The sequence below is a fragment of the Microchirus variegatus genome (genome assembly GCF_963457635.1).
Source record: "Microchirus variegatus genome assembly, chromosome: 9".
Lineage (NCBI taxonomy): Eukaryota > Metazoa > Chordata > Actinopteri > Pleuronectiformes > Soleidae > Microchirus > Microchirus variegatus.
In genome coordinates, this window is record NC_139810.1 from 23,238,781 (window position 1) to 23,264,099 (window position 25,319).

Consider the following 25,319-nt stretch of genomic DNA (forward strand, 5'->3'; position numbering starts at 1 on the left):
ATGGAAGGGAGGAGGAGAAAATGGAGGATGAGAGCGAGAGAAAACATGCTTCCTTCCGTTTGTCCGGTGGCTAACCTGATTAGCTTAGCAATGACATGGGACCAGATCCGGCTGTTCTGTTCCGGAAACACACTCATGCACGCGCACACACACACACATTTTGCAATCTTTGTGTGGACACTCATAGACATAATGCATTTCCTCGCCCCTTACCCCTATCCTTAACCATTACAAGTGAATCCCTGACCCTAACCGTAACCCAATTATAACCCTATCCTTAAAACCAGATCTTAATCCTAAAAAAAGCCCTTAAAATAAAGTGCCAGACAAAATGTCCCCACAAAGAGCTTTTGCACCCCACAAAGATGTAAATAAAAGTACACATACACACCTACTACATACTAGTATTGAGATATATATTATCCGATGAGGGTGTTTTGTGAGAAAATCACTTACGTGGTTTCAAGAATGAGCTTATTAGACTTTGTTCATAATTGACCGTACTTTAATTTCTTTTAGTATGTACACTATAAAGACTCAAAAACATTGGATCATCCATAAATGTGATTTTTATGCGGATTCCCTTCCTGGCGCATCCCACCCATTTATCTGGTCCTGGCATAAGCACTGGGAGTACACTGCAGCATCTTAGGACAAACAGCTATTTTGCTGATTAGACTGCAGCCATGACACGGTTTGAAGGCATCTGAAGAGTCTGCATCTGCAAATACAAAGTATACGTGTGTGCATTATTAATTCTCTTATGATACAGAGAGACAGAAACAAAGGAAAAACAATGCAGGGAAAGAGCAGAGCAGACGAGCAGAGACGTGAGTTATTAAGTTGGTCCAATCACTCCCGATCCTGTTTTGTGTGTTAATCTATCAGGCGGGAGCAGAGCGCTGCTGTTCATCTGTATGCAGATGAGGAGCAGCTCATTACTTAGACCATTAATGAACTAAACACACACAAGAAGAGACTTGTTGCTCTGCTCAGTTTTTTTTATTTTACTTTACTCAGCAGTGGGCAGCCATTGAGCAGTGAACCCAGGAGCAATGGGGGTCGTGCACCCAACCCTTTACCTGTAGGGTCTCAAACTGGCAACCCTCCCGGTTACAAGCTAAATATTAGTTAACTGGCTAGCTTACATGTGTAGATGTATATGTATATGTATATGCATATGTGTATATATATGTGTGTATATATTTATATATATGTGTGTGTGTATATATATGTGTGTGTATATATATATATGTATATGTGTATATATATGTGTATGTATATATATATGTGTATATGTGTATATATGTGTGTGTATATATGTATATATATGTGTGTGTATATATGTATATATATATATGTGTGTATATATGTATATATATGTGTGTATATATGTTTTTTTAAAATTTATTTAACCTTTATTTAGCCAGGAAGGTCCCATTGAGATTAAGAACCTCTTTTTCAAGGGAGTCCTGGACAAGAGGCAGCAAAAGTTACATAAAGTTACAGTAAAATTACATTTACAAAATTACATAAAATTACAGATTATAAAATGTATATATGTATCTATATATATATAGATACATATATATGTGTGTATATATATGTATATATATAGATATATATATATGTATCTATATATATATGTATGTATATATATAATATAACATATATAACAGCTCTGCTTATGCGGGCGCTTTAATTCGACTTATTAGATACAACTCTTGAATAGTGTTTGTGCATCCCTTATATATTACATTGCCATTATACACCATAACTTACGGTACTTGTAGTTTGTTACAGGTATGACTTTATGCACGTCACAATCTAACAAGACATATTTTAAGAAAGACTCAGTCCTGGTCACTACACAGTGTCTGAGAAATGACTGCACTCTAATCTCAACGAGATCAGCTCCTTGAAACCTAATCAGTGCTCATTTTTTCCAAGCGTCTTTTATGGGAAGTGAATTCAGACAGATTTAACCATACGATAGCTTCTACTTGATCTAATATGAATCCTCAGTTCTCAGGCTCGGGCAACAAAGAGATGTAGGCTAGCGAGTGATTATAGCACTGAGATGATATGGTAATTGAAAATGAGTTAATGTGAGCTGGTGATGGTAGTAATTGAAAAGGAATTAAGACTAGATTAAAATAAGGCCCTATTTGATCATTTGTCAGAGTTGATTCATGTGCCTCGCCGGTGCATTAACAGCCTCTGACTGTCTCCGAGCTGATTAACATGCCAATTTGCAAGTTTGCGGGATTGCTCACAAAGTAGAATGTCCGTAATGCATTTACATGGAACGACTTGGACCGCAGGTGCTGGACATCTTTGTTCAACTGGAATTGCATTTAGCTCATGAGCCTTTGTTTCCTGGTTTTATATAAGCTGTCTGAACCCACGGTCCTTTCAGTGTCCTTTAATTATGAACCGGATTTTATTTTGAAATATAATAACTTTCATAATTCATATATAAAACTGTGTCATCTCGCTGAACTGCTCCATAACGATGTTTAATAAAACTGGACCCCAAAGGCACGTCTGTGTCAATGTTGTCATTAAAGCAGCAACTTTATTGCTTCAGTTGTTATGTGACACTAATGTATTTGACACAATCTGGAGCTGCAACAGTTCGTTAATCAGTTATGTATATAAAAGACAATATTCTGGTTGTGAAAGGTGTCATTTAGCTGTTTTTTTTTTCAGTATTGTAGAGTGAATTTATCTAGTTTTGGAATAACATTTGAATATCACGTAAACTGTGGGAAATTAGGCTTTTATTTGTTTCTTTTTGTATATTTTTAGAGTGATTGAACAATAATTAATTGCACCCTTAAGACAATGCAGGTGAACTGATTACAGAATAGGGAACAGTTTTGATTAGGGCTGCAACCAAACGATGGTTTTCATAATCGATTAATCTGTCGATTCTTTTTTTAAGATTAATCGAGTAATCGTTTGGGCCATAAAATATCATAAAATATTGATTTTGTGTGTTTGTCACACCTGGAAATGATGATGTTCTCAAATGCCTTGTTTGTGTCCACAAACCAAAATGACTCAGTTTTAATGATTTCTTAGTCATACGGGGCAAAGAAACCAGACAATATTCACATTTAAGAAGCTGAAAAACCACAGAAACTGGTTTTAATTCTTTAGAAAACACTGAATAATCGATTATTCAAAATAGTTGACAATTAATTTAGTTATTGCGGTTTTTCTATTCCCGTGAGAAATGACCACAGTGCCTCTTCCAGCTTCTTAAAGTTTCACTCTGTTATTTCGCTCCTTAAAGGCCTTTGTAGTGTTGGCACCCGATAATGCTCGCAAACAGTAGAAAACCTCTGAACACACAGACAATCGCTGCGTTTGTGTTCAGTCCCTGTAATGCATTAAGACCTGCAGCAAAGACACATGACCTTCTTCTTCAATGTCTTCATTCATACTTGTGTCAGATGTATGTTCTGGAGCCTGTTACGAACAGGAATGCCTGACAGCACAGATTATATATATTAGCACTTGCAAAGAAGCTCAAACATGGAGCTTCAAGCCGACGGTGTCTTCAGTAATCTGACAGAGGTGTTGTGTTAATCTGTGATCTGCCCTTTTTTTAGACGCACTGAAACAGCGACTTGTGCCCCGCACTGAACCTCGTCTCGTCTAATGACACAGCATTCTGGATATAACGTAGCTGTGTCCAGAGCTACGTGGATGCTTCCAGTTATTGTGTGTGTGTAGTTGTTCTGGCATGCTGCCTGGTTGCTGCGAGGAAGCTAATCCAGTGTGATGAGTACAGGGAAAGTCCTCCACTGAGAGCGCTCTTTCAAAGACAGATATGGGTCAGTGCTGACACATGGACTTCACTGCAGGAGCTACATGCATAATGTCATGTACATGTACTGTAAATGTTTTTTTTTTTTTTATCTTCTTTAAATGGAAAGAGTAGGATCCCAGGCAAGTGTTTCACCTTTCTAAGTGAGACACTTCGATTCAGTGCACAGTTCACTTACATTCAGAGATTCACTGATGGTTGACATATCATTTACTAATTTAAAAATACGTTTAGCATTCAATTACTCTCAGGCAGCTGTGGAAGATTTTATTTTCTGGCCAAAATGATTGTTTGCAGAAGCAGATACTGTTGTCAATCTGGAAAATTGAACATTTAAAGCTGTGGAATAACAGAACTTTATACTTAAAGGGACAATATGTAGTATTTATGGGTTAATATAACCCAAAATCCACTTTTTTATACATATTATGTGCTCCTGCATTGTCTAGTCGCTGTATAATATTCTTTGTTTCATTTTCGTAGTGTTTCAAAAAGTCATGTAAAATAACATGGTCGCGGGCCGCGGTCGCATAGCCAATGTTAGCAGCGAGACGCCATGTTTCTACCGGAGCCTGTAAGGACAAACGCGAGAGAACAAATCAAGTGTCTCTTTACTTGTAGCGGAAGTCCCGCCTCCTCTCCCTCCGCTTCGTCTGCTACGGCCGCGGTAGCTCGCCCTCTCCCTCACCTCACGAACCTCATCTGCTGACACGGAGAAAGACGACGAGGACGACATTTGACCAGCTGCGGATACCGTAGCGCTCAGGGAAGGGAGGGGGTGAGCAGAGCAGCAGGTCTTTGTTGTAAATTTCAGCCTCTCCTCTAGATGGCACTATAAACTACTTACTTCCCCTTTAACAGGAGAAAAGAACAACAAAGTACAACAGCATCAACGTTGTTTTTTAGATTTACATTCCATCTAGCTGTTGTTTAGCTCTTCTCTTGTCAGGATTAACCCCTGACCAACCAGTATGTCATCCTTAGTTTTCTTAGTGCTACAACAGCCACAGTAGCACTTGTAATGGTAAACTTCAATTTCTCTGTCTAAGAGCTTCATTTCACTACCTACAGTAGACAAAGAGGTGTGAAAGCACCGTCTTTGTCTTTGTCTTTTGGAGGAATGTGATAGGGAAGTTGCTCAGGTATAAATGGAGTGCACACTTTGCTCGGGTCCTTTCTCCAGCAAGGATCACTCCTGTGAAGATTGACCTTTTCCTTGCAACTAAAATAAAACCTTGTCGGCCGGCAGAAGTTCTCAGAATTTCATTCTTCACTAGCAGCAGAGAAATTTCCACAACACACTACACTCCCTGTGGTGTTATATTCTGATAGTGTTTTTTGTACATGTACATGCTGCTGGGCCACACGGTGGATTATCCTTTCTGTATGGAGTTTGCATGTTCTCCCCTTTGTGCATGTGGGGTTTTCTCCATATTCTCCGTTTCATCCCACAGCTCAAAAACATACAGAGGTTAATTGGACACTCTAAATTGACCGTATGAGAGTGAGGCTGAATGGTTGTTCGTCTACGTGTGTTCACCCTGTGATGGACTGGCGACCCTGTCCAGTTTGTAACACACAATTCACCCACCCATGTCAGCTGGGATTGGCTCCAGGTCCCCCCACACCCTTGCTGATTCAGTCTTTGTCCTTGTTTTTAGTGTTAATAACGTCAGAGGATTTGCCAAACGTCTGTTAAACCGTCTCTGTCCCAATGAAAGACTGTCAGTGCACGAGATGTGATACCAAATCCCCCGAAATATAAAAAACGCTCGTTTCCGCTCTTTAATCCCATGCAGAGAATTCACCGCTCTTAACTCTTTTCCTCCCCGTCTGTTCTTTTTTGCGTTCAGGATGACAGTTCACTGAGCAGTGAGGAGGAGGCAGAAATGAGCGAGCCCACGTGGCTAGCAGCTGATCTGGGCGCAGCGTCTGACCTGAGTCCGCCGAGTCGAGGAGAGAGGATGCGCCACAGTCCCCAGAACGCACACAGCAAGGAGGACGACGGTAAGGCTCATGATGTCGACGATAATGTGTGGGTTTTTCATTTCATGTCGATGCTGTTGCATACAGCACACAGTGTTCAGGGTCATGGAATTTGTTCAGGAGTAACTCTAAAAGGAATTTGGTGTATTTACCAGGAGCTGGTTCCTTTTATTCTTTGTGGAATTATTTTTACTGCGACCTTAATTAGGATGATGCTTTGTAAGACACTTGGTTGTTTTAGATGATGGAAGACAGTCGGCGCACAAAAGGCCAATTAAGAAATTTCTCAGTCCTGCTTTTTTAGTATGTGCATATTTATGTCTGAGACCAAACCCAATGCATATATGAATGATGCTAGTGACTCTGTGTGTTTCCCGTAAAGTGTTCCCATAGCAAAGACAACAAGGACGCGTTGTAGTGAAAGTGTAGCCCGCGCGTGCGCGTACGCGTGTTCGTTGACGTGAGCTGAATTGACGGTATAGTGCCGTGCGGGAGTAAGTGCTCCAACCAGTCTACATCAAGATCTTTCTCTCTCTCTCTGTAATAAAAACAGAGCGTGAGATGAAACCATGCAGATGAGGTTCGGGGAAAAGGGGGCAGGGCAGGTAGAGATTAAGCAGAAGGAGACTGAGAAGAGATGCCGTTAAAGAGGCCGAGTGAAAGAAAGAACCTGGCATCAGATGAGACGGTCGGAGAGGACGGCATCACGGGAAGGTGGAAGGATAGAGGAGGCCAGCTGGAGGGAGCATGCTGCTCAGTGTGTGTGTGTGTGTGTGTGTGTGTACAGTAGGTGGCAGAGTGTTTAAGGCCTTGTCATTAAAAGGTCACCCACTTCCCTCCACCTGATATAGAGGCTACGGGAGGGTTGTAGGCGTCCAAATGCCACAACACTCAGAGGAGCTGAGTGCCTTTCCTGCTCAATTAGACTCCAATCCATGAAGAGAGATGGGCAGAAAAGACGACTGCTCGTATTTCTCTAATGCACAGCGGTGTTCAGAACATTTAAAACACTTTGCTGGAGTTGAGGCACTGCGACGGATCTATAATTCAGGGATTGTTCCCATTGGTCTTAAAAGCTGACATGTTTGGGTTTTTGACCTAAAAACCTGTCTCTGTGCAATTCTAATGTTTTCTATGTTATATGCGAGTCTAAAAACCCCCCCTCTTAAAAGTGAAATATTGGTGTGTTCTTACTGTGGTGAAAGCCCACCAAATTTGCAGCCGTGTCAGCAGGAGTCTTTTCCTCTGACGGTGCTGCTGCTGCTGCTGCTGCTGCTGCTGCTGCTGCTGCTGTTGCTTCAGTTTGAACATGCAGCCAAAAAGCTTGTGGTTGATCTGACTCCCAGAGTTAATATCAGGTGGGTGTTTTCCTAACCAGCAAGCTGTCAGGGCATTTAACTGGAGTAGGCAGCTCATTTCAGCACAGCAGATGGTCCAGACACACACACACGCACGCACGCACGCACGCGCGCGCACACACACACACACACACACACGCCTATGTCCAGCCCGGCAGAACTCTGTAAATCACTTTTAAGAGCCTCTGCCTGCCACCTTGCCTTTTTTTCTTTTCTTCTCGACTCAACTTAACAGTGACAGCTGACGTGAAAAGCTTTTATTGTATAATGGTCCGAACTGGCGGCTTGAAAAAGTAGTGTGGCTGGTGGCTGACTGATGAAGCCAGGAAAGACCTGTGTTAAAGGTTGCATAAAATAAGCAGTGGCCATTAAAATAGCACATTCTGTATAGGCTCCATATCTGTGTCTGATATTAGACTAAAGGTGCGGCAGGTTTAATTGAATGAGGACGTGTTGGTTGCTTGAAGCTTAAAAAACAAAAGAAAACAAACCCTACCTTGAATTGATGAAACAGCTGTAAACTCTTGTGCTGTATTCCAGTCAGGCAGAAGCTGACAGCTTGAATTTGAGAATGCCAATTACTGCAATTAATCATTTTTTTTCCACCGTCACAAATAATAAATTGATGTCAGTGATTTTAATTTTAGTGATTTTAATTTTAGCAACAATTTGAAGCTGTTGTTTTGATGTTGAGTCAGTTCCGGACCTTGACACTTCCGAACAATCCATCATTGAAGCATCACCGGGGAAAAGAGCACGGGCTTCCTTTATTTCTGAAAGCCTTCCCCTGAAAGATATGTGGTTTCCATCCGACAGCTGCAAATAAAGTGCCACTGGCAACTCGGTGCACTGCAGCACGACTAACCTTGACTCGGGCTGTCACTGTCAATTTATTCATCTCATGCCCTAGGATCCAACCTTGAAAGGAACTCACAGTGGCCAGCAGGCGAGCTGGGTCACCAGACCTGCCTGCAATTGCAATAGACTCATTTCATGATGTTTACACTCTGCGGCTCTCTCTGAGTGGGCATGTCGGCATGTATGACAACGTGTGTGTGTGTGTGTGTGTGTGTGTGTGTGTGTGTGTGTGTGTGTGTGAGCACTCTGTGCCTCTCCACATCTCTCTGGCTCCAAGGGTCCATATTCTTTAAGAGTGGCCCCTTCGCTGCCTCTCAAATCTGGCCAGCGAGGAGCCTCTCATCCTCCCCTGAAGCTCCAGAGAGACATCCACACATAGGGTCCCCTATGTTGCTGCTGACCTGCCTGCCCAAGAGGCTCCCGTCTGCCGCACAATGGAGCAACAGAGTGCTGCCGCGCTGATCCTGGAGGCTCTTGTTCTGTAGGAAAAAGAGCTAGTGATAAAGGAGGCTTTTCAGGAGATAGAGTTGAAATTAAAGGTCCTCTCCATTGGGGACAAACTGAAGAGAGGGGAGGAAGAGGAGGGGAAGGGAAAGACATAAAATATGGAAAATAACAGATAGCCTAGTATGGGAAGGAGAGAGAAAAAGTGCATGGAAAATAATAAAATGTCATTAGATGGATAAACCAGTACAAGGATCTGCAGATCTGCCGAGCTTAATATTGTTTATGACTTCTGATTCTAGTTGGAGAAAGGAGAGAGAAACTCTCATGGACTATAGCTTCTACACTACTATATATGCTTTCCTCCATCCCTATACATCCATCATTTAACAGACAAGCTTTCTCAACCTGTTCCTGTATTCTGAGTGTGAAGACAGATGAGATTCCGGTCTCTGAAGATCAGTTTTGCTCATATAGCTCATACAAGAACATATTGTCATACCTCCACTGTGTCTCCCTCCTCTTAAACGCAGGTCATTATCTTATTATTATTATTATGTTATTCAGCTGCTGGATTGTTTAAACTGTGTCCCCTTTTATCGTAAACCGGATCATCTTTATTAGAATATGGGATCTAGCGGTATTATCTGGAATACTTCAACATGCGCACACATCTCATGCCAAATAAGATCTTAACCATGATGTGTATGAATGGATGGATGCCACGAGAATAGAACATAATCACACGCTGCTTCATCTCTGTCTGTTAATTTCCTTCATCAGGAGGAATTTCAAACAGACAAAAATGACAGGTTGAGGATTTTCTATGAACCCTTTTCAAAAACTAGAAGCTTATTAAGCTTCTTAAAGGGGAGATAATTACGTGGAGGGGCGACCATATTAACATATCTGCAGTTTATGTAATGGAATTTACCACTTAAATTATGAATAGTAGGCATTCAATTGCATACTCATTAATTTTCAGTGCTTACTCCTCACAATTTTTTCTCTATAAATCTCTATAAACAAATATCAATGATGTTTTATGATATGAAAGCATGTAAGGGAAGTTTGTCCGTTTGACATTTAAAATCAAATGTAAAAAAAGGAAAAATGGCATTTGAAAATCAGACACCGTCACAGTATAGGCAGCATTCAATTGAAATGTTTTAATCATAATTTACTCACTAATTATCATCATTATGTGTGTGCTATACAGCTATTTCCCCTTGATCTTCGACCATAAATAGTGTTACAGTTGATCACTGCTCTGTGGATAATAATAAATAAGTAATTTTACATATTAAGTTGTGTTTTTGGGGCCTGACACGACATCAGGTCATTATAGTTTTAATGCTTTGGCTCTGTTTACTGTTTGCACACATGGTTGGGAGCATACTATGGCCATGTCCCAATACCTCTAACCCAAAATTTTTGCCCTAACCCTAAATTTGTCCACGTTCTCGTGTAGAGGGGGAGCAAGGGGGAGTGTGATTTTGCCCTCAAAATGTAGTGAGCTCTGATTCAACGAAGTGGAAGATGAAATTACCCATGGTGCTTTGCGAATTCGGCGAGCTTGCTGAATTTTTTTTTCAACAAAGATGACGGCCACACCTGCAGAGGAACAATTTCGTTGAAATGTATTTTCGCAAATAAACACAATGTTACAATGTCAAAATGTGTCGGAATATGTTGGTTGAGCTTTGAACACTAATGTCATCAAATAACTGACGATTTATGGAAGCAGCTAGCTTTTCATAAATCGTCATCGTAATCGAGTGCTTCGAGAGAGTTTGCCCGTCGTGTAGAGCTACATGACGGGCAACACTCTGCAAATAGCCGCTAGCTAGTTAGCTAGCTTTTTATAAATCGTCAGTTATTGATGACATTAGTGTTCAAAGCTCAACCAACATATTCCAACACATTTTGACATTGTAACATGCTTATTTGCAAAAATATATTTCAATGAAATTGTTCCTCTGCAGATGTGGCCGCCATCTTTGTTGATAAAAAAATCAGCCATCTCGCCGAATTCGCAAAGCATCATGGGTAATTTCATCTTCCACTTCGTTTTAAGCCCGTCATGTAGAGCTACATGACAGGCAAACTCTCTTGAAGCACGCGGCAAATAGCTGCTAGCTAGCTCTGCTACATCTGGGTAGTTTTGTCAGTGTTTTGGATGCGTGTACCGGCGTTCACGTGAACACGAATACCCTGGACTTGTCGGATTTCAATCACATTTGTGATATAGCGTTTTCCGAGAAAAAAAACATAATTGACGGAGAAAAACAAACACAGCCTGCATTTTTCCTGAATGAAAACAGTAGCACACTCCACTGGTTAGGATTGTCAACATGTGACGTAGGCTAGCACGTTTGTTACGTTCACTACGCTAATTAGTGGTGTCCCAATTCCATAGGGAAGCCGTGGTTGAGGGCACTCCAAACCAAGTGGACATTTTAAGGGGGAGGTATTGGGACGCGGCCTATGTGTCAGTATGCTCCCAATTCATACCTATTAGAAGACTACATGTCCAGAAACCTGTCTCACACACTCATGCATGCATGTAAAAGTGTGTATGTACTCTATGGAAACATAGTAAACGCGCGCACATGGGCGAGCACACATACACAGACAGTGACACTGTAGGCCAGTGGCCCACATGGTCTAATGTGTTCAAGCAGAGGAAAGTAGGGCAGTGGGAAACAAACGTCAGGATGACTTTGATCCCCTTCCTCATCCTCCACCGCTCCCCCACCCCTGCTACCCAGCACTGAGAGGGGGATAAAGGGAAGAGAGGGTGTAGTGAGAAGGGAGAGGGTCTGAAGTGCAGCATGGACATGGAGGACGGAGTTCAGACATTCAGCTGAATTAGAGGGAGAGGAGAGGTAAAGGAGCACTGGATTAAACCATTCTCTCTGTCACTCGTAAACTGGATGTCAGTGGTGTTTGACAGACTGAGATGTCACTAATGTGTTTTTCAGCCATTTTTCCATAGTCTCCTCCTTTCTCGATCACTTAATTTTCCACAACCACAATCTTTTTCCCTGTTTTGGATGCAACCACAGTTGTCATGCATTGTATGAATAAATAAATACATCGCTCTCAAAACTATTCTGAGGTTTAGTCCAGCATATTAGAGGTCGTTTAAGTGATTTTTTTTTTTATTCCATTAAGACTTTTAACAAGATAACATGTTTAATTGTGGTCATGTTATGTAGCGTGTATTTGAACTTTGAGCAGTTCCAAAGAAAATGTGAGTTTACCTTTTCAGACTATTCCATTTAAGGGGTTTATTTTTAATTCATGATGAGCTAAATAAGTTGCATTGCCAAGACAACACACTCAGAATGTTTGATCAGCAAAGTACATGTTCCATAAGTAAATCATGTGTTTTCCTTTAGTTCTTATATTGTTTTTCAGTGCCACAGATTTACCGTATTTTTCATCTTTTTGAGACCCCTCCTCCAACGAAAATGAGTCAGCTTTGTGTCGGCAGATAAAAATCTAAATAACTGAGATCATTGAGTGTGTGAGCTCACCTAAATAACAGATCCATAAACTGACTCACGAGTTAATCCATCAGGGATATGTAGATTTAATCACACTTTTTGCTAGATTTCACATTTTTAAATATATGGTTACAAAACCTTGGATACATGCATTTTTACTGAACGCTATATTTCAACATGTTTTCTACTAAATATTTCTTTACAGTTTTAGTCTGTGGACCAGTGGCCAACATAATGAAAGCAACATTAAATATGCACAACATTAAATATGCACACAAAACATTATATAATATGTGACATTTTTTAATCACACTAGAGCTGAAACGATTAATCGATGAATCGATTATTAATCGATTACTAAATTAATCGGCAACTATTTTGATAATCGATAATCGGTTTGAAGCTTTTTTCATGATTAAAACAAGATTTCTGACTGTTTTAGCTTCTTAAATGTGAATATTTTCTTCGTTTCTTTGCTCCACATAACAAAGAAATCAATAAAACTGAATCATTTTGGTTTGTGGACAAAACAAGACATTCAAGAACATCGTCATTTCCAGGTTTGACAAACACTTATCAACGTTTTTTAACATTTTAGGACATTTTATGGACCCAACGATTCATCGATTAATCGAGAAAATAATCGACAGATTAATCGATTACGAAAATAATCGTTAGTTGCAGCTCTAAATCACACACAGTCTCAGGTTTTGTGTTTTTTTTATTTTACCAAATGCATCTGAAGAGGATTTTGCTTGGTTTTGCATCACATTCTGTCTGTGTTTCATAAGCACCATTAATCACCGTATATGTTTTCATGTTTTTTCCATGAGGCTGCATATAAAGGTGTGTTTATGTGTGCTCTTGCACTCATCATAAATGCATGAGTGTGCGTGTGTGTGTGTGTGTGTTGATGAACGATGCTCTACACTGGACTAGGATACAGTAGCTACACAGGCGAGAACACCAGCTGTGACTGAGCACAACCTGTTGACATATTTATGTTGTCTGTCGTGTGTACAGTGTTTGTGTGTGTGTCAGTGTGTGTGTGTGTGTGTGTGTACCTCTGGTAAGTGCAATTATCTGGTTGACTTGTAGTGGAGAGCAGGAGCCTCCTGCCTGGCTATAATGAGGTCCGGAGCTGTGAGACATTCAAACCTCTACAACCTCTTTCAGAAGTGTTTGACTAAACTCGATAAGCTCTCAAATCAGCACGTGTGCTGCCCCCCCCCTTCTCCCCCTCCCCCCCCTTCCATGTCAAAAATGCACCGGTTGTAGGGGAAGTATGAAGCAACACAAGAATAAATCAGCAATTGGCCATTAGGGCTGCGTCTCCTCCGATGTGTGATGTACAGTAGTTTGTGTAAATGACAATATGAGGGCAATTTGCAACGGCGGCAGCAGCAGTTGGAATTTTCTAAAGCACTTAGTAGGTGAAACAGAAAACCCAGCTGAAGACAACAGGTTCGGGGCCACTTATCTGTGGCTTCTTGCAAATGTGGAAAATCACTTATCAAAGCAAACAAAGCAGGGGAAGAAGACGAACATTACTCCTCAAAATCCTCCTATGTTACTTGTTGATGCACTGTATGACGGTAAAGAGTCTGGCGTTGATGTAAAAGTTTATTTAGAAGATTCAAGAACCCACGATTGTTTCTCTTCCCATGTCTCTCAGTGTGGCAGTGTTTTTGTGATCCACTGGATTTTGCTCCACTATGAAGTTGACGTTCTTTGTGTTTTTGGAATGAAATTCCAAACATTTATGGTTTCAAGGTCCCGTATTATGCAAAATCAACTTTTTAAATCATTTAAATCGTTATATTTGGGACTCTGGAGGTCCTAAGTGTGAAAAGAGATGACTCACTCATGTTTTTGTGGTCCTCCTCAGTCTAAATACAGGAGATAAAACGCGCGATGTTGACTTCCGCACTCACAGGGACGTCACAATGCGCTAAATTCCTGGAATTGTTGTCTCGGGGGAGCTCCGCTTTGTCCGTAAAACACGCGAGAGTGCTGGCGAGGGCAACGGTATCTGAAAACTGGATCGCAACGTCTGCGAAAAGTTCTATTCTTGTCTCCACAGTGCAGCACAGAGTTCTACACAAACTTCCAGCCTCAGAGGATTTATCTGTCCAGTGGATACATGTTATATATGACGGCAATGTGCCTGCTAGAGCCTGAAAATGATCCCTTTTCACAAATGCTAACTGCAACTGAAGAAGTGGATTTGTGTCTGTGAAATGAAAATACTGGGAAATCTGTGTATTCGTGTGTGGACAGAGCTTTATAGTCTATAATAATTTTATGTTACAATGTTAAAATGTCCTCCTCCTCATGTAAGAACATCACAGTCCACATCCTGCCGTACCCTCCACCCCGTGACCTGGTTTTCACAAAACCTGTAAATGTTCAAGGTACCGGAGCATGTGGTTGTGTGTGTGTGTGTGTGTGTGTGTGTGTGTGTGTGTGTGTGTGTGTGTGTGTGTGTGTGTGTGTGTGGTGTGTTTTCAAGACCTTGGGATTGGGAGTGTCCGTGTGTGTTCTCCTGTTTTATGGTTTTGGAGGGTTGAGCATCCAAAGGTTGCTCAATAAAATATGTGCACATAATGTCCCAATGTGAAATTTGTACCCATGGTTATCAGGCAGCCTGCTCCTTGGGAAAATAAAGCAACACACACACACACACACAAACACACACGTATGAAAGACGCACACATTTGTTGCGTTTCTCTCATGCGACATATGACGTATAATGACAGCATTATACTATTAGTAAACATCTAATGCAGTATAACATGGTTTATAATATAAAACAGAGATTTTGGTGCTGTGTTTAAGTCAGAAATAGATGCACCAGACGTTTCCAGCCATAATTGCAACTTAAATGTCGATATTATGTCTCATAAACACAATGAATTAGTCAATCATGTGTGAATGAACCAAAACAGTTGGACAGTTTTATTCTCCATTCATTCATTTATTGAAGTCATGTCAGCGTTGCCCGTCTTTGTCATTCAGAGGTTACTGTTAATTTCTTCAGTTCTCATGCAGAACTAATTTCCTATACAAACAGATTGCGATCGTCACAAAATAAACCTCCTGCAGCCAGTTGAGATTGAGATTTATTTTTACATGTAAAGTATAATTTATTATGCGTTTAAATGTCGGAACAGAACCGTCAACCAAGGGGGGCCGGTGTGCTTCAGCTAATGATTAATGATTGCTTCCTATTGCACAATATGTATGCATTAAATCCAGTAGTTGGGTACGTGTGGTGGATGGAAGATTCAGACAAAGAGATGCGGACTGTGGAGAACAAGTAGTAAAGTGCAGAGGTTTTGCCCTGGAGGTGAAGGAGATGAGACGGCTGTTACAGTGAAGGAGCGGCGGATGTGCTACAAACACCCAGATATTTGAGCTTCAACTCGTTTTGGCCAAGGAATATCTCCATCCGTCCATTATCTATCAATTCAATTTTCCTATTTCTCCTTATTACATTTGGCCCTGAAAATAATCATCATAATCGACAAAATGTATGTCACCGTGTACGTGCATTTTTGTTTTTCTTTTTTACTTTTGCTGCGAAAATATTTGGCATTAATCGGGGTTCCTGTGCAGCAGGAAGCTCTCGTTTACCAAAAGACAACTCTTAGAATTTGTTTTAAAAGAAAAAAGAAAAAGAAAAAAAGAAAGAAAAACAAACGGGGATTAGAATCGATCTTCCTCCCTGGTATGTTGTGACCTTTTGTGGTCCATTATCCACAAGTAGAGCCTTGCCTCTGGGGTTATGAATCACTTTCCACAGGACACAGAGAATGTCAGCTGTCAGTCACTGTGGGGAAGAAAAAAAAAAATCCCTCGACCTCAGAGGCGAAGAGGCTTAGGGAAAGACAGCGGTCAGAATCATCTCAAACTGAAGCTGGTTGTTTCAAACTAAAACACAAAAGTGAAGTTTCTTACTCGTGTGACTTCATGGTGCAAGTTTAAAGCTCACATAGAGTGGTCCTGTTCCACATATATGTTAGTTATGGAGGTCTACTTACATACATTAACTTGTTTTTATGGTCAAAAAACTCCTAGTTGCTGTAAACGAACCGATAGAAATCCTCTTTTCTGACGCTGTTCCCCAGCCGCGATAATTTCAGACTCAACTCTCACACCCAGAAGACAGACTGTGTTGTGATTGGCCAGTACCCGGAAGTGACATAATCAGCACACCCGATCTCAGAAGCGCAGCTCCCCCCTCTGGAAAGGTGGATGCACTGCTACTCATTATCAACGATTACCAGCCGCAGTCCCTTTTATGACTTTGACCCGGAGTCAGACCCAGAGTCAGAAGACACTGTCGCTCGTGAAACACCTCCACAACAGACGTTATTCTTCTTTTTTCTTCAATGTACACAACCGGATGTGCCCGGACTAGTGCCCGGAGCAGGAGGATCTGCTGTTCCGGAGAACCGATGTTTACGTAACCGGACCGGGTTTTTTCAGAGATCTCGCTGAGCCCGAGATTACAATAATACACAGCGTTCTCAGCAGTGGCTGAACTGTTTGTTTTGAACATTCAGGGCTTCTTAAACAAGGTAATGACGCAGATACACACTAAAATAACAGCGTTAATTGGAACTTCTAGGTCTAGGTCCACTTTAAGATAAATGTCATTTCATAATGTTCGAACCGAAATGTTCACTCTGAGACCTTGAAATATTTTAAAATGTTTAAGAAATGACATTTTATTGAAGCAAGCGTCAAATAACATCACAACAAAATAAATCAGTTTCTTTTCAGAGTCAGACTCAAGCCAATAAAAATAACCCCAGTTGTAAACTCAAGTATACTTTTCCTGACACATAATCACATATTTACAGGAGTAAACTGATTTTTTAAATGAGTCTCTTGATGTGTCTTTAATGAAATCACAGCTGCAGGCAATTTCAATTTCTGTTATTCATACATTAGTTTATTCGCTTGCTGCTCCAAACTTTCCTGTCCGTCCTTCTCTCTTGTTCATTCCTCCACATTAGTAAGAGGTGCTTTTCTTTGTTCACTTCACCTACGCCACATTTTTCTGTTTCATTGTCGTCGGTGAATGACTGCAGGAGAAAACCGTCCGTCTATCCACTCATCCTTTCACTCATTCTCTCTTCTTTTATCTCGTTTTTTTTCTCCACTGTTATTTTTCTAGTTTCTCGACTGAAAGGAAGGAAGTGAGATCGAATGTGTGCACAGTCAAGGGCACGTCGTCGCCCTGAATAGAGCTGCAGTGTTATTTTCTGAACACACATAGAACACTTCTCTCTCTCTCTCTCAACATTAGCGACATTTTATTATCTTCAGGCTCTTTCTTTTCCACTCTAATGTGGTTTGAGTGTGTGTGTGTGTGTGTGTGTGTGTGTGTGTGTGAAATGTGTTGTTTGCCAGTGTTTGTTTGGAATGGTATCTTTATATCGGTGAAAGAGGATGTGCAGTCCTTCCCCTCTCAAGGAGTATAGCTTATTGATCTCTTATTCACACTCTCTCTCTCTCACTCACACACACACACACACACACAGTGAGCACATCCTTTTATTTTAGAATTGGATGCGATCTATACCAAACATCTAAATTGCTGCTACTGACACATATATTCATTATTATTGAAAACTAATAAGAAGAATAATTTGATTATTACTTCTAAAATAATTTATTTGTGCACCCCCTAATTGATTATCTTCCTTATTGTGATCATTTGTCGCTCCTGGAATCATTAATCTGATAAAATCCACCAAAATACATTTTAAAAGAGCTTTAATCCGAATCTCACAGCCTCCTGCAGCAAATGGAGTGTGTTGTATGTAGATTATTTAGTTTTCTGCATATTTTCAAAAGTGCCATTCCCATCAAAATAACGGTTATTCATTATAAATAAAGCTTTAAGCTGCCGAAGTACAGTGTTTTATTGTTAGCAGTAGAATGGAGTTGGCTACCTTGTCTATTTAGAGTAGCTTTTGCAACGACCTGTAAATGTAATTAGATGCAGCGCTTGGTTGCATCATCCAGAGAAGCAGAGGTCAATTCAAAAGTAGTGTTTTTCTGCAGTAATTTCAGTAAATAATCAGCTCGGTTTCAGTTGCCGCCGTTTGAAATAACAGGTGACCTACAGGCGCACGAGTGGATAAATATAAGCACAATAAAAACACAAGGCTATATGCTATTTTACGTAGACCTGGACACACACACTCACACACACACACACACACACACACACAAGAGGTAGTTTTGACACTGTGTTTTATGAACATCGGCCCTTGGCCTTGTCTTTTGAAGACAGATAGGATAGAGGTACCCTCACCCCGTAAACCTTGGCCCTGACTGAACTGATAGCAGCAGCTCTCCCTTCATAACAATGCATGAGCAATAAAGATCAAAGACATGTGGTAAAACGGTGCTTTAAAAAGTAGTTTCAGTCATTTGACTTCAGCAGGTAAATGTGCACCTCTGCACCTCCAAACCCCTGCTTATAAAGCTCCCACAATGTTGAACTTTTGCTTTGTCCTCTTATTGTTAAAGACGTAACGGCGTGAAATCTAATTAAAAATTAAAATTAGGTTTGTGAAATATTTCCCCTACATTACTCCTGTATATAATTATTATTCTTTTCTCCATGAAAGCAGGGACAGCCTGTCTGTCTCCCTCTGATAAACACTGTTTTTTGCTTCTCGCGGTGACACAATAATCAACCAGTATTGACAGCTAAATATCCTGTCTATAAGTATGTTTTTCTTTCCCCAGCCAGCAAATATACACTATGTAATATCTTATATTATTCTCTTCCATGTACTCTGTAACCCTAGCATGGTTGTCAAGGAAACAAATCCTTCACTTCCATACTGACTGACACCACGAGGTGAAATGGTGTGATCATATACAGCAGCAGGTCTTCAGATCCGAATGTGTTGTTGAAGGCTGATGCTGGTGTATTAGCTAATTGATCGATCGTATTAACTATTGTTAACATTTTGTTAACACACACAGAAAATCTGACCTGCAGCGAATGATTTTTTTGTCTTGATTGATCATTTCAATAACCAGAAAAAGCATCCAGAGAGCGCAGACCTCCACCAAGGCCGCTCCGTTTCACTGAGTCAAACATTTCCCCCTTTTTTTTCAACATGTGTTTAGTTAAACAACAATACTGACTCCAGAACAGACCAACAACTACATCCAAATAATAATTTCTTATTCGCAATAACCTAGTGTAAAAATGTCTTGTCAAATGCTGCAAAAACAGAACTATATTATTTATTGTCCTAACAACGCAAATGTAACTTTTCATCATGTCTCTTCTAAACGATCAAAGAAGACCAAAGATATGGTGTCCACGCTACTCTGAAGTTTCTAAGCTCCTGATACTCAGACTTTTGGAATCAATTAAGTAACTAATAGCATTTTTCCACCACATGGTACCGTCTCGCCTCGCCTCGGTTTGGTTTTGGTTTTCCATTACAAACTAGTACCTCCTCAACGTGGGCGTGAGTCCTCACAGCACGGCTGCATGAAACTGCTGTGACTTTGTTTTATATGTGACACAAACAAACTAGTGACTTGTAAACCAGCTGTTTTCCATGTACTGAATCATTAGAATCAGTGAATTAAAAAGATTTGTTCAGTACTTCCTGGATGACCGGAGCACAGACTCCGTCTGACAAGGACACTGAACTGAAACGGCGATCGCAGGCTTTCAGCAGTGATGTCGCTAAACGCACTAGACTTCGGACATTTCCTTGCTAAATGTTGAGAGATTAACGCACGTTTTCAGGATTGTCTTATTAACTGATTTACAGTTCGGCATTGTTCGGTTAGATTCTTGTGCCTCTTCCTGTGATGACATCATGACCAATCAGTGCACGGCAGTCTGACGATATCACGCATAGTATTGGCTCAGCTCACAGGCGAGAGCGAGACACACGAGTGGAAACACGACTCCTACCAGTCACAGCTCAACTACAGCGAGTCGTGAACCCAACCTTGATATTGTATCGCAAAGGTTGCTTAAGCCTCACCGACAGTTATGATTCTGATGTGGAGCTAAAGTGATTTGTTTTCATTTCAAATTAAATGTGTGGATGTAGTTTGTAAAAGCAAAGGGGAACGAGAGCTGGGTAAGGAACAACAGGAGAAGGTGTCAGGATCAAAAAAGGATGTGGAAGAATTGTTGGTCTCCAGGTGTAAAGTCAGGAGAAGATACAGATCCTTAAAGAAGAGTGTGGAATAGGGGGAAGTGTAAGTGATGCAGCGATATGGTTATTGCTTCAGTCCATTCTTTCAGGACATGTCTGGAATTGTGTGTGTGTGGGTGTGTATGGTGGGGTGGTAAACAGGGAGTCGGCATTGCTTTTCACCTCTCAAGGCCAAGGACACAGCACACATGTGAGTGAAAAGGATGGCTGGAGATAAGTGAGAAATGTTGAGGAAGAGATGGAATCGATGGATGGGCAAGGAGGGGTTGGAAGAGACGGTGTGAGACAAAGTGATAAGGCAAGTGGAAAAATGAAATGGGAGAGAATTTTTTTTTTTTTAGGGATTGAATAGAGGATAAATGGAGGCCGCCAAAGAAAAAAATACACAACCAACGTGGTTTAGACATGAGAGAGTAGTAGACACTTACCAGAGAATATTGTGGAGCAATGAGTGCGAGTTCACTGATGTCACGCTCCACCATGGATATGAATTTTGCACAACCTTCGTTAACATGCACATCTTTGGTTTAACAGTCACACACGAGGATGGGGATCTACTGTCACCAAACCTGTTTTACATCAAATGTAGATTGTGATCATGAAGACACAGTCCTCAAAGGCGAATGCTCATCGATCATCTGGGCAATTTTAGCCAAAAGGATGCCGAAAATCTAGAGCTGGTACTGACATGGGCCAGGTGAGGGTGTAAATAGCAGGATAGTGTTGTTAAACTACGCTGGCATGAGTGTGTGTTTTGTCTCGCGCAATCGTGTTTGTTAAAAAGAGTGTAGAAAACAAACTTGAGGTATAAGCGGAGGATGAGCAGAGAGATATTATCAGAGGAATTTACCGGCCGCCGGTTGATAAATCTTTGATTAACGTACTGATGTAGAATAAGAAGTAGTCTGTATTTTTCCCCCCTCCTTTTTGTGAAGTGTCCCATGGCGCATGTCGTCTGAGGAGACGATGCACAAGGAGCTTCTGCTGTAAAGACAAATCAGATGTGTAATATATCTGCTGTATTACACCCTGCGTCATTAATACACCTCTGCTTCCTGACAAAGATCTGGTTTAAGTTTTATTGCTGAGTGTGATGGAATGATTTCTCTGCTTTATATCAGCCTGGATTTGACACTTGGTTGGACATCATAATAAATATGAAGGTGTCACCTAATGGGGCTGAACTATAAATCGTTGCATTAAAGCATAACTGTTGAGATTTTTAAGGTCCCATATTATGCAAAAATCAACTTTTTAATCATTTAAATGATATTATATTTGGGACTCAGGCCATCAGTTTGACAAAGTGTGACAAAAGATGACTCACTCATGTTTTTATGGTCCACCTCAGTCTAAGTACAGGAGATAAAACACACGATGTTGACATCCGCACTCCTTTGGGACGTCACAATGCACTAAATTCCTGGAATTGTTGTCCGTAAAACACGCGAGAGTGCTGGGGAGGGCAACGGTATCCGAAAAAACGGGAAGACCTCCAGTTGGCTCCTTGGCTCCACAGTTGAGCACAGAGTTCTACCCAAACTTCCAGCCTCAGAGGATTTATCTGTCAGGTGGATACATTATATATGACGGCAATGTGCCTGCAAGTGATCACTTTTCCAAATGCTAACTGCTGTTAGCTCCCAGTAGCCTCTGTGGCTGATGTCATTTCCTGTCCCTTAAGTTTCGTTTTACGTAAATATGGATAATTATTTGTCAGTTGATTAAGAGACATCAGCATTAGATGGAGGAGACACTGGAACAAACTATTATTTCATCATTTTGCTGCTTTGAAGTGTCGACAGGTTGAGCTGATATAATACATGTTCATTCCGACTGTGTGGTTTGCAGTGGTTTTGGTAGCTGTAGTATTATTATTATTATTTTACGCAGTGGTGCATTTTGTGTTATGCACCATGCAGAAGTGAGGTGATGGTGTGGAATTCTTAGCACGGAGAGGCTACACGACGACATGAAACCTCCCACAAATTTACAGGAAACTGAATATCCTTAACTCAAACCAAAATAGAAATGCAGCTAACTACTACAGCTGCAGTGTCCCTGCCTCACAATGGTTCATTGATCCGAGAGATTATTTGTCACAAATGTCAGCATGTTCCTTTAAGCTGAAAATCTTTCTGCTAGACTAGAAATGAGGGATAGAGGCTGCTGCCGTGGAACAGGAGGGGCCTATTGTGTTTTGGTTGGATTCATACAGTTGTGTTTAATTATATACCTTTATATAATTAACTCACTCATCCAACTGTGCGTACCATGTTATATACAGTACTGTGCAGTTGGAGTTGTCTGCTCATGCATGCGTTTCTGGGTCCTTTGTGCATTGCAGTGTCTTCACATGGATCTACATGAACATGTGTGATCCAAAGGCAAAAAGGTGATGAGTTAAATGGCTCTTTGTCTGGATGTTAACAGATCTCTTAAAGGACTCATATTATACCCTATTTCTCCAAGTTAACCTAGCTCCCTGGTGTCCTAATGAACATGTCTGTGACATGCTTTGGTCAAAATATCTTAAGAATGAAGCACCACAGCATCACCCTGCCAAAACAGCCCTGTTCAGAACGCTCGATTTTGAGTGCCTGTCGCTTTAAATGCAAAATGAGACACAGTAAACTACGTGAGCATCACTGAGGCTCCGGCAGCTAACAGCAGTTAGCGTTTGGAAAAGTGATCATTTGCCGACTCTAGCTGGCACGTTGCCGTCATATATAAAATGTACCCACTGAACACGTAAATCCTCCGAGGCTGGAAGTTTGTGTAGAACTCTGTGCTGCACTGTGGAGCCGAGCCAAGAATAGAACACTTCGCGGACTTCTGCTCTTCCCGGATACTATATCGCCCTCGCCTGCACTCTCGTGTTTTTTAGGGACAAAGCGGAGCTCCACGAGACAACAATTCCAGGAATGTGTCATTGTGACGTAGCAGTGAGTGCGGAAGTCAACATCGCGTGTTTTATCTCCTGTACTTAGACTGAGGCGGACCACATAAAATAAAGGGCCTCCAGAGTCCCAAATATAAGTATTGCATTGATTAAAAAGTTGATTTTGCATAATATGTCCCCCTTAACTGGCCAAGTCAAGTTTGAAACCGTTTCAAATTTTTAATCACCGTCTTAAATACAGGCTGTGGTTTGAGCCTCCTAATAGACATCCAGATGACAAACTCGCTGGCTTGTTTGTCATCTGTCCTGCATTTATCTGTCTGCAACATGAAAACACTGATCAGTTGCATTGTTTTTTACTCTTTTTTTTCCAATTCTTCTGACAACATCTTTAAGTTTCTTCACTGGCTCTGCTTTGATGTCCACAGTGAACGTAAAAAGGCAACTTTTTCCCCAACTGATCAACTGACCAAATGATGTTGTACTGTATGCGTAGACAGCAAACCAGAGTTGCATGGTGCAGAACTACACATTAAGGGAGAGCTGTGGCAATGACAGTTGATTATTATAGGTTTGGATACCTTATTTACAAGTAAAATCTGGTGCTTTTAATAATGTGGAGGGAAGTTTATTAATCAAGGACAGGAGGGAATGTTTTTTGACTGCAGAGAACATTCAAAAAAGGGAGGAATAACATTAACAGACTAGGCACTTGGGAAATCATTTGCCACCAGGGCCACTGCGGGACATCATCTTCAACCTTGAGGTGAAAAAGAACATATTTGTGCTCAATATTCAACAGACCTTTTGAGTTTGCTGCGACCAGCATGTGAAATAAATCTGCTCACGGTGGATGGAGTTCAGTTGGAACCAACAAATTGCTTCGCAGATTGTTTCTATGTAACCACAGACGTCTTTAGACCACTGGATGTTCCCGATCTCAGTGCAGTGCATCAAAGTTTCACATTACTCACCATTTCGTGTTGCTGTGTAAAGGAAATCCATCTTCATCTTTGTGTAACAACTCTGCAAAAGACGGATGAGGACATGAAAAATGCAGCAGCAGTGATGAAGGCCTTATTGTTCAGTCAAGACCATGTCGGGCCTTTGTAATTTATCTTGCATTACACAAATTTCATAAAGCCCTGATATGTACTCCCTTTGTTTGGTAGATGAAATATCAATGGAGTGAGTAGTTGAAAGCTGTGAGCTGCAAAAACAGGGAATATAAAAGTAGAGAATGATTTCAACTGGAACAGAGTGGATCAACTCCTTCTTAAAAAATAAAAGAAAAAAGTAGTAAATTATTGAGGTGCAAGGCGGCCAATTAGACAGGAAACCAAGAGACAGTTTGACTCCTAAACCAAACCACGTCATAACTGTACATCCCCGTTAGACTCCCGACTGTCCCCCAGCACAGCAGAGTACAGTACATTAAAGTACATTAAAGCTGCAGATCGCTCTCACTGGCCTACATTGAGTTCACCTCCCTATCAATCTTTCATGACTAACCCCAAAAATAAAGAGCGAACCTAATTTACTGCGCGTCAACACACACAGTGAAGGGAGTAGAGAGGTTGTGTGTTTCTTTGCGATTCCGCGAATGTCCGTACAACGCAGACGCTCGGGGCTTCGTGTAAACCCACCGCTGATTTAGTATTTAGTTTGTCCCCCAGATACGAACTAACGTAACGAGTTTGTCTCGGCAGCGTCCACGTTAGTTAGTTTATGATTTAATCATAAGCGTCATACGGCTTCTTTTTAACAAGTACCCATAAAAATAAATGTGACTAAGCCTCAGGGCTTAGGTCTTAATGGCTGCATAAGTGACCATTCAGTGCACATACAGGTTCATTATTTTCTTTATTATTCAGATGAAGCTGCTGAATCCACGGGTAAAAATTCTCCAGATTTTCTTTTGGTTTGAAAGATCGAATTCACTCACGGCCGTTAACTGTTATCGTGGCGATGCTTATCCTTATTGATTTACCCTTTGTATTTGTTATCATAGAACAAAACCTTATACATATCTGACTTTTTCTGTCTTATCATAACAATAATGGATGATACCGGCATGCTGTATTTGTTATGGCCACTTGAGCACTCCAAGAGTTTTAAGACGGGGGCTATGATATTATTTTATAGAGATTTTGATGTACGAAAAATTTTAATTATAGATTATGTTGCATTGTCTCAGGAGTG

At 40.9% G+C, this 25,319-nt stretch overlaps 1 protein-coding gene across 1 annotated transcript in view; it reads left to right on the forward strand.

Annotated features, from left to right (window-relative positions):
- LOC310932042 (nucleolar protein 4-like) overlaps window positions 1-25,319 on the forward strand; it is a gene marked incomplete at both ends in the record, with an annotated part of 120,189 nt that overhangs the window by 61,362 nt on the left and 33,508 nt on the right. Inside the window, one exon of the mRNA XM_083895307.1 lies at window positions 5,692-5,845. Coding sequence (XP_083751433.1) covers window positions 5,692-5,845 — 154 coding nt within the window. The remainder of the gene's footprint in view (window positions 1-5,691; window positions 5,846-25,319) is intronic.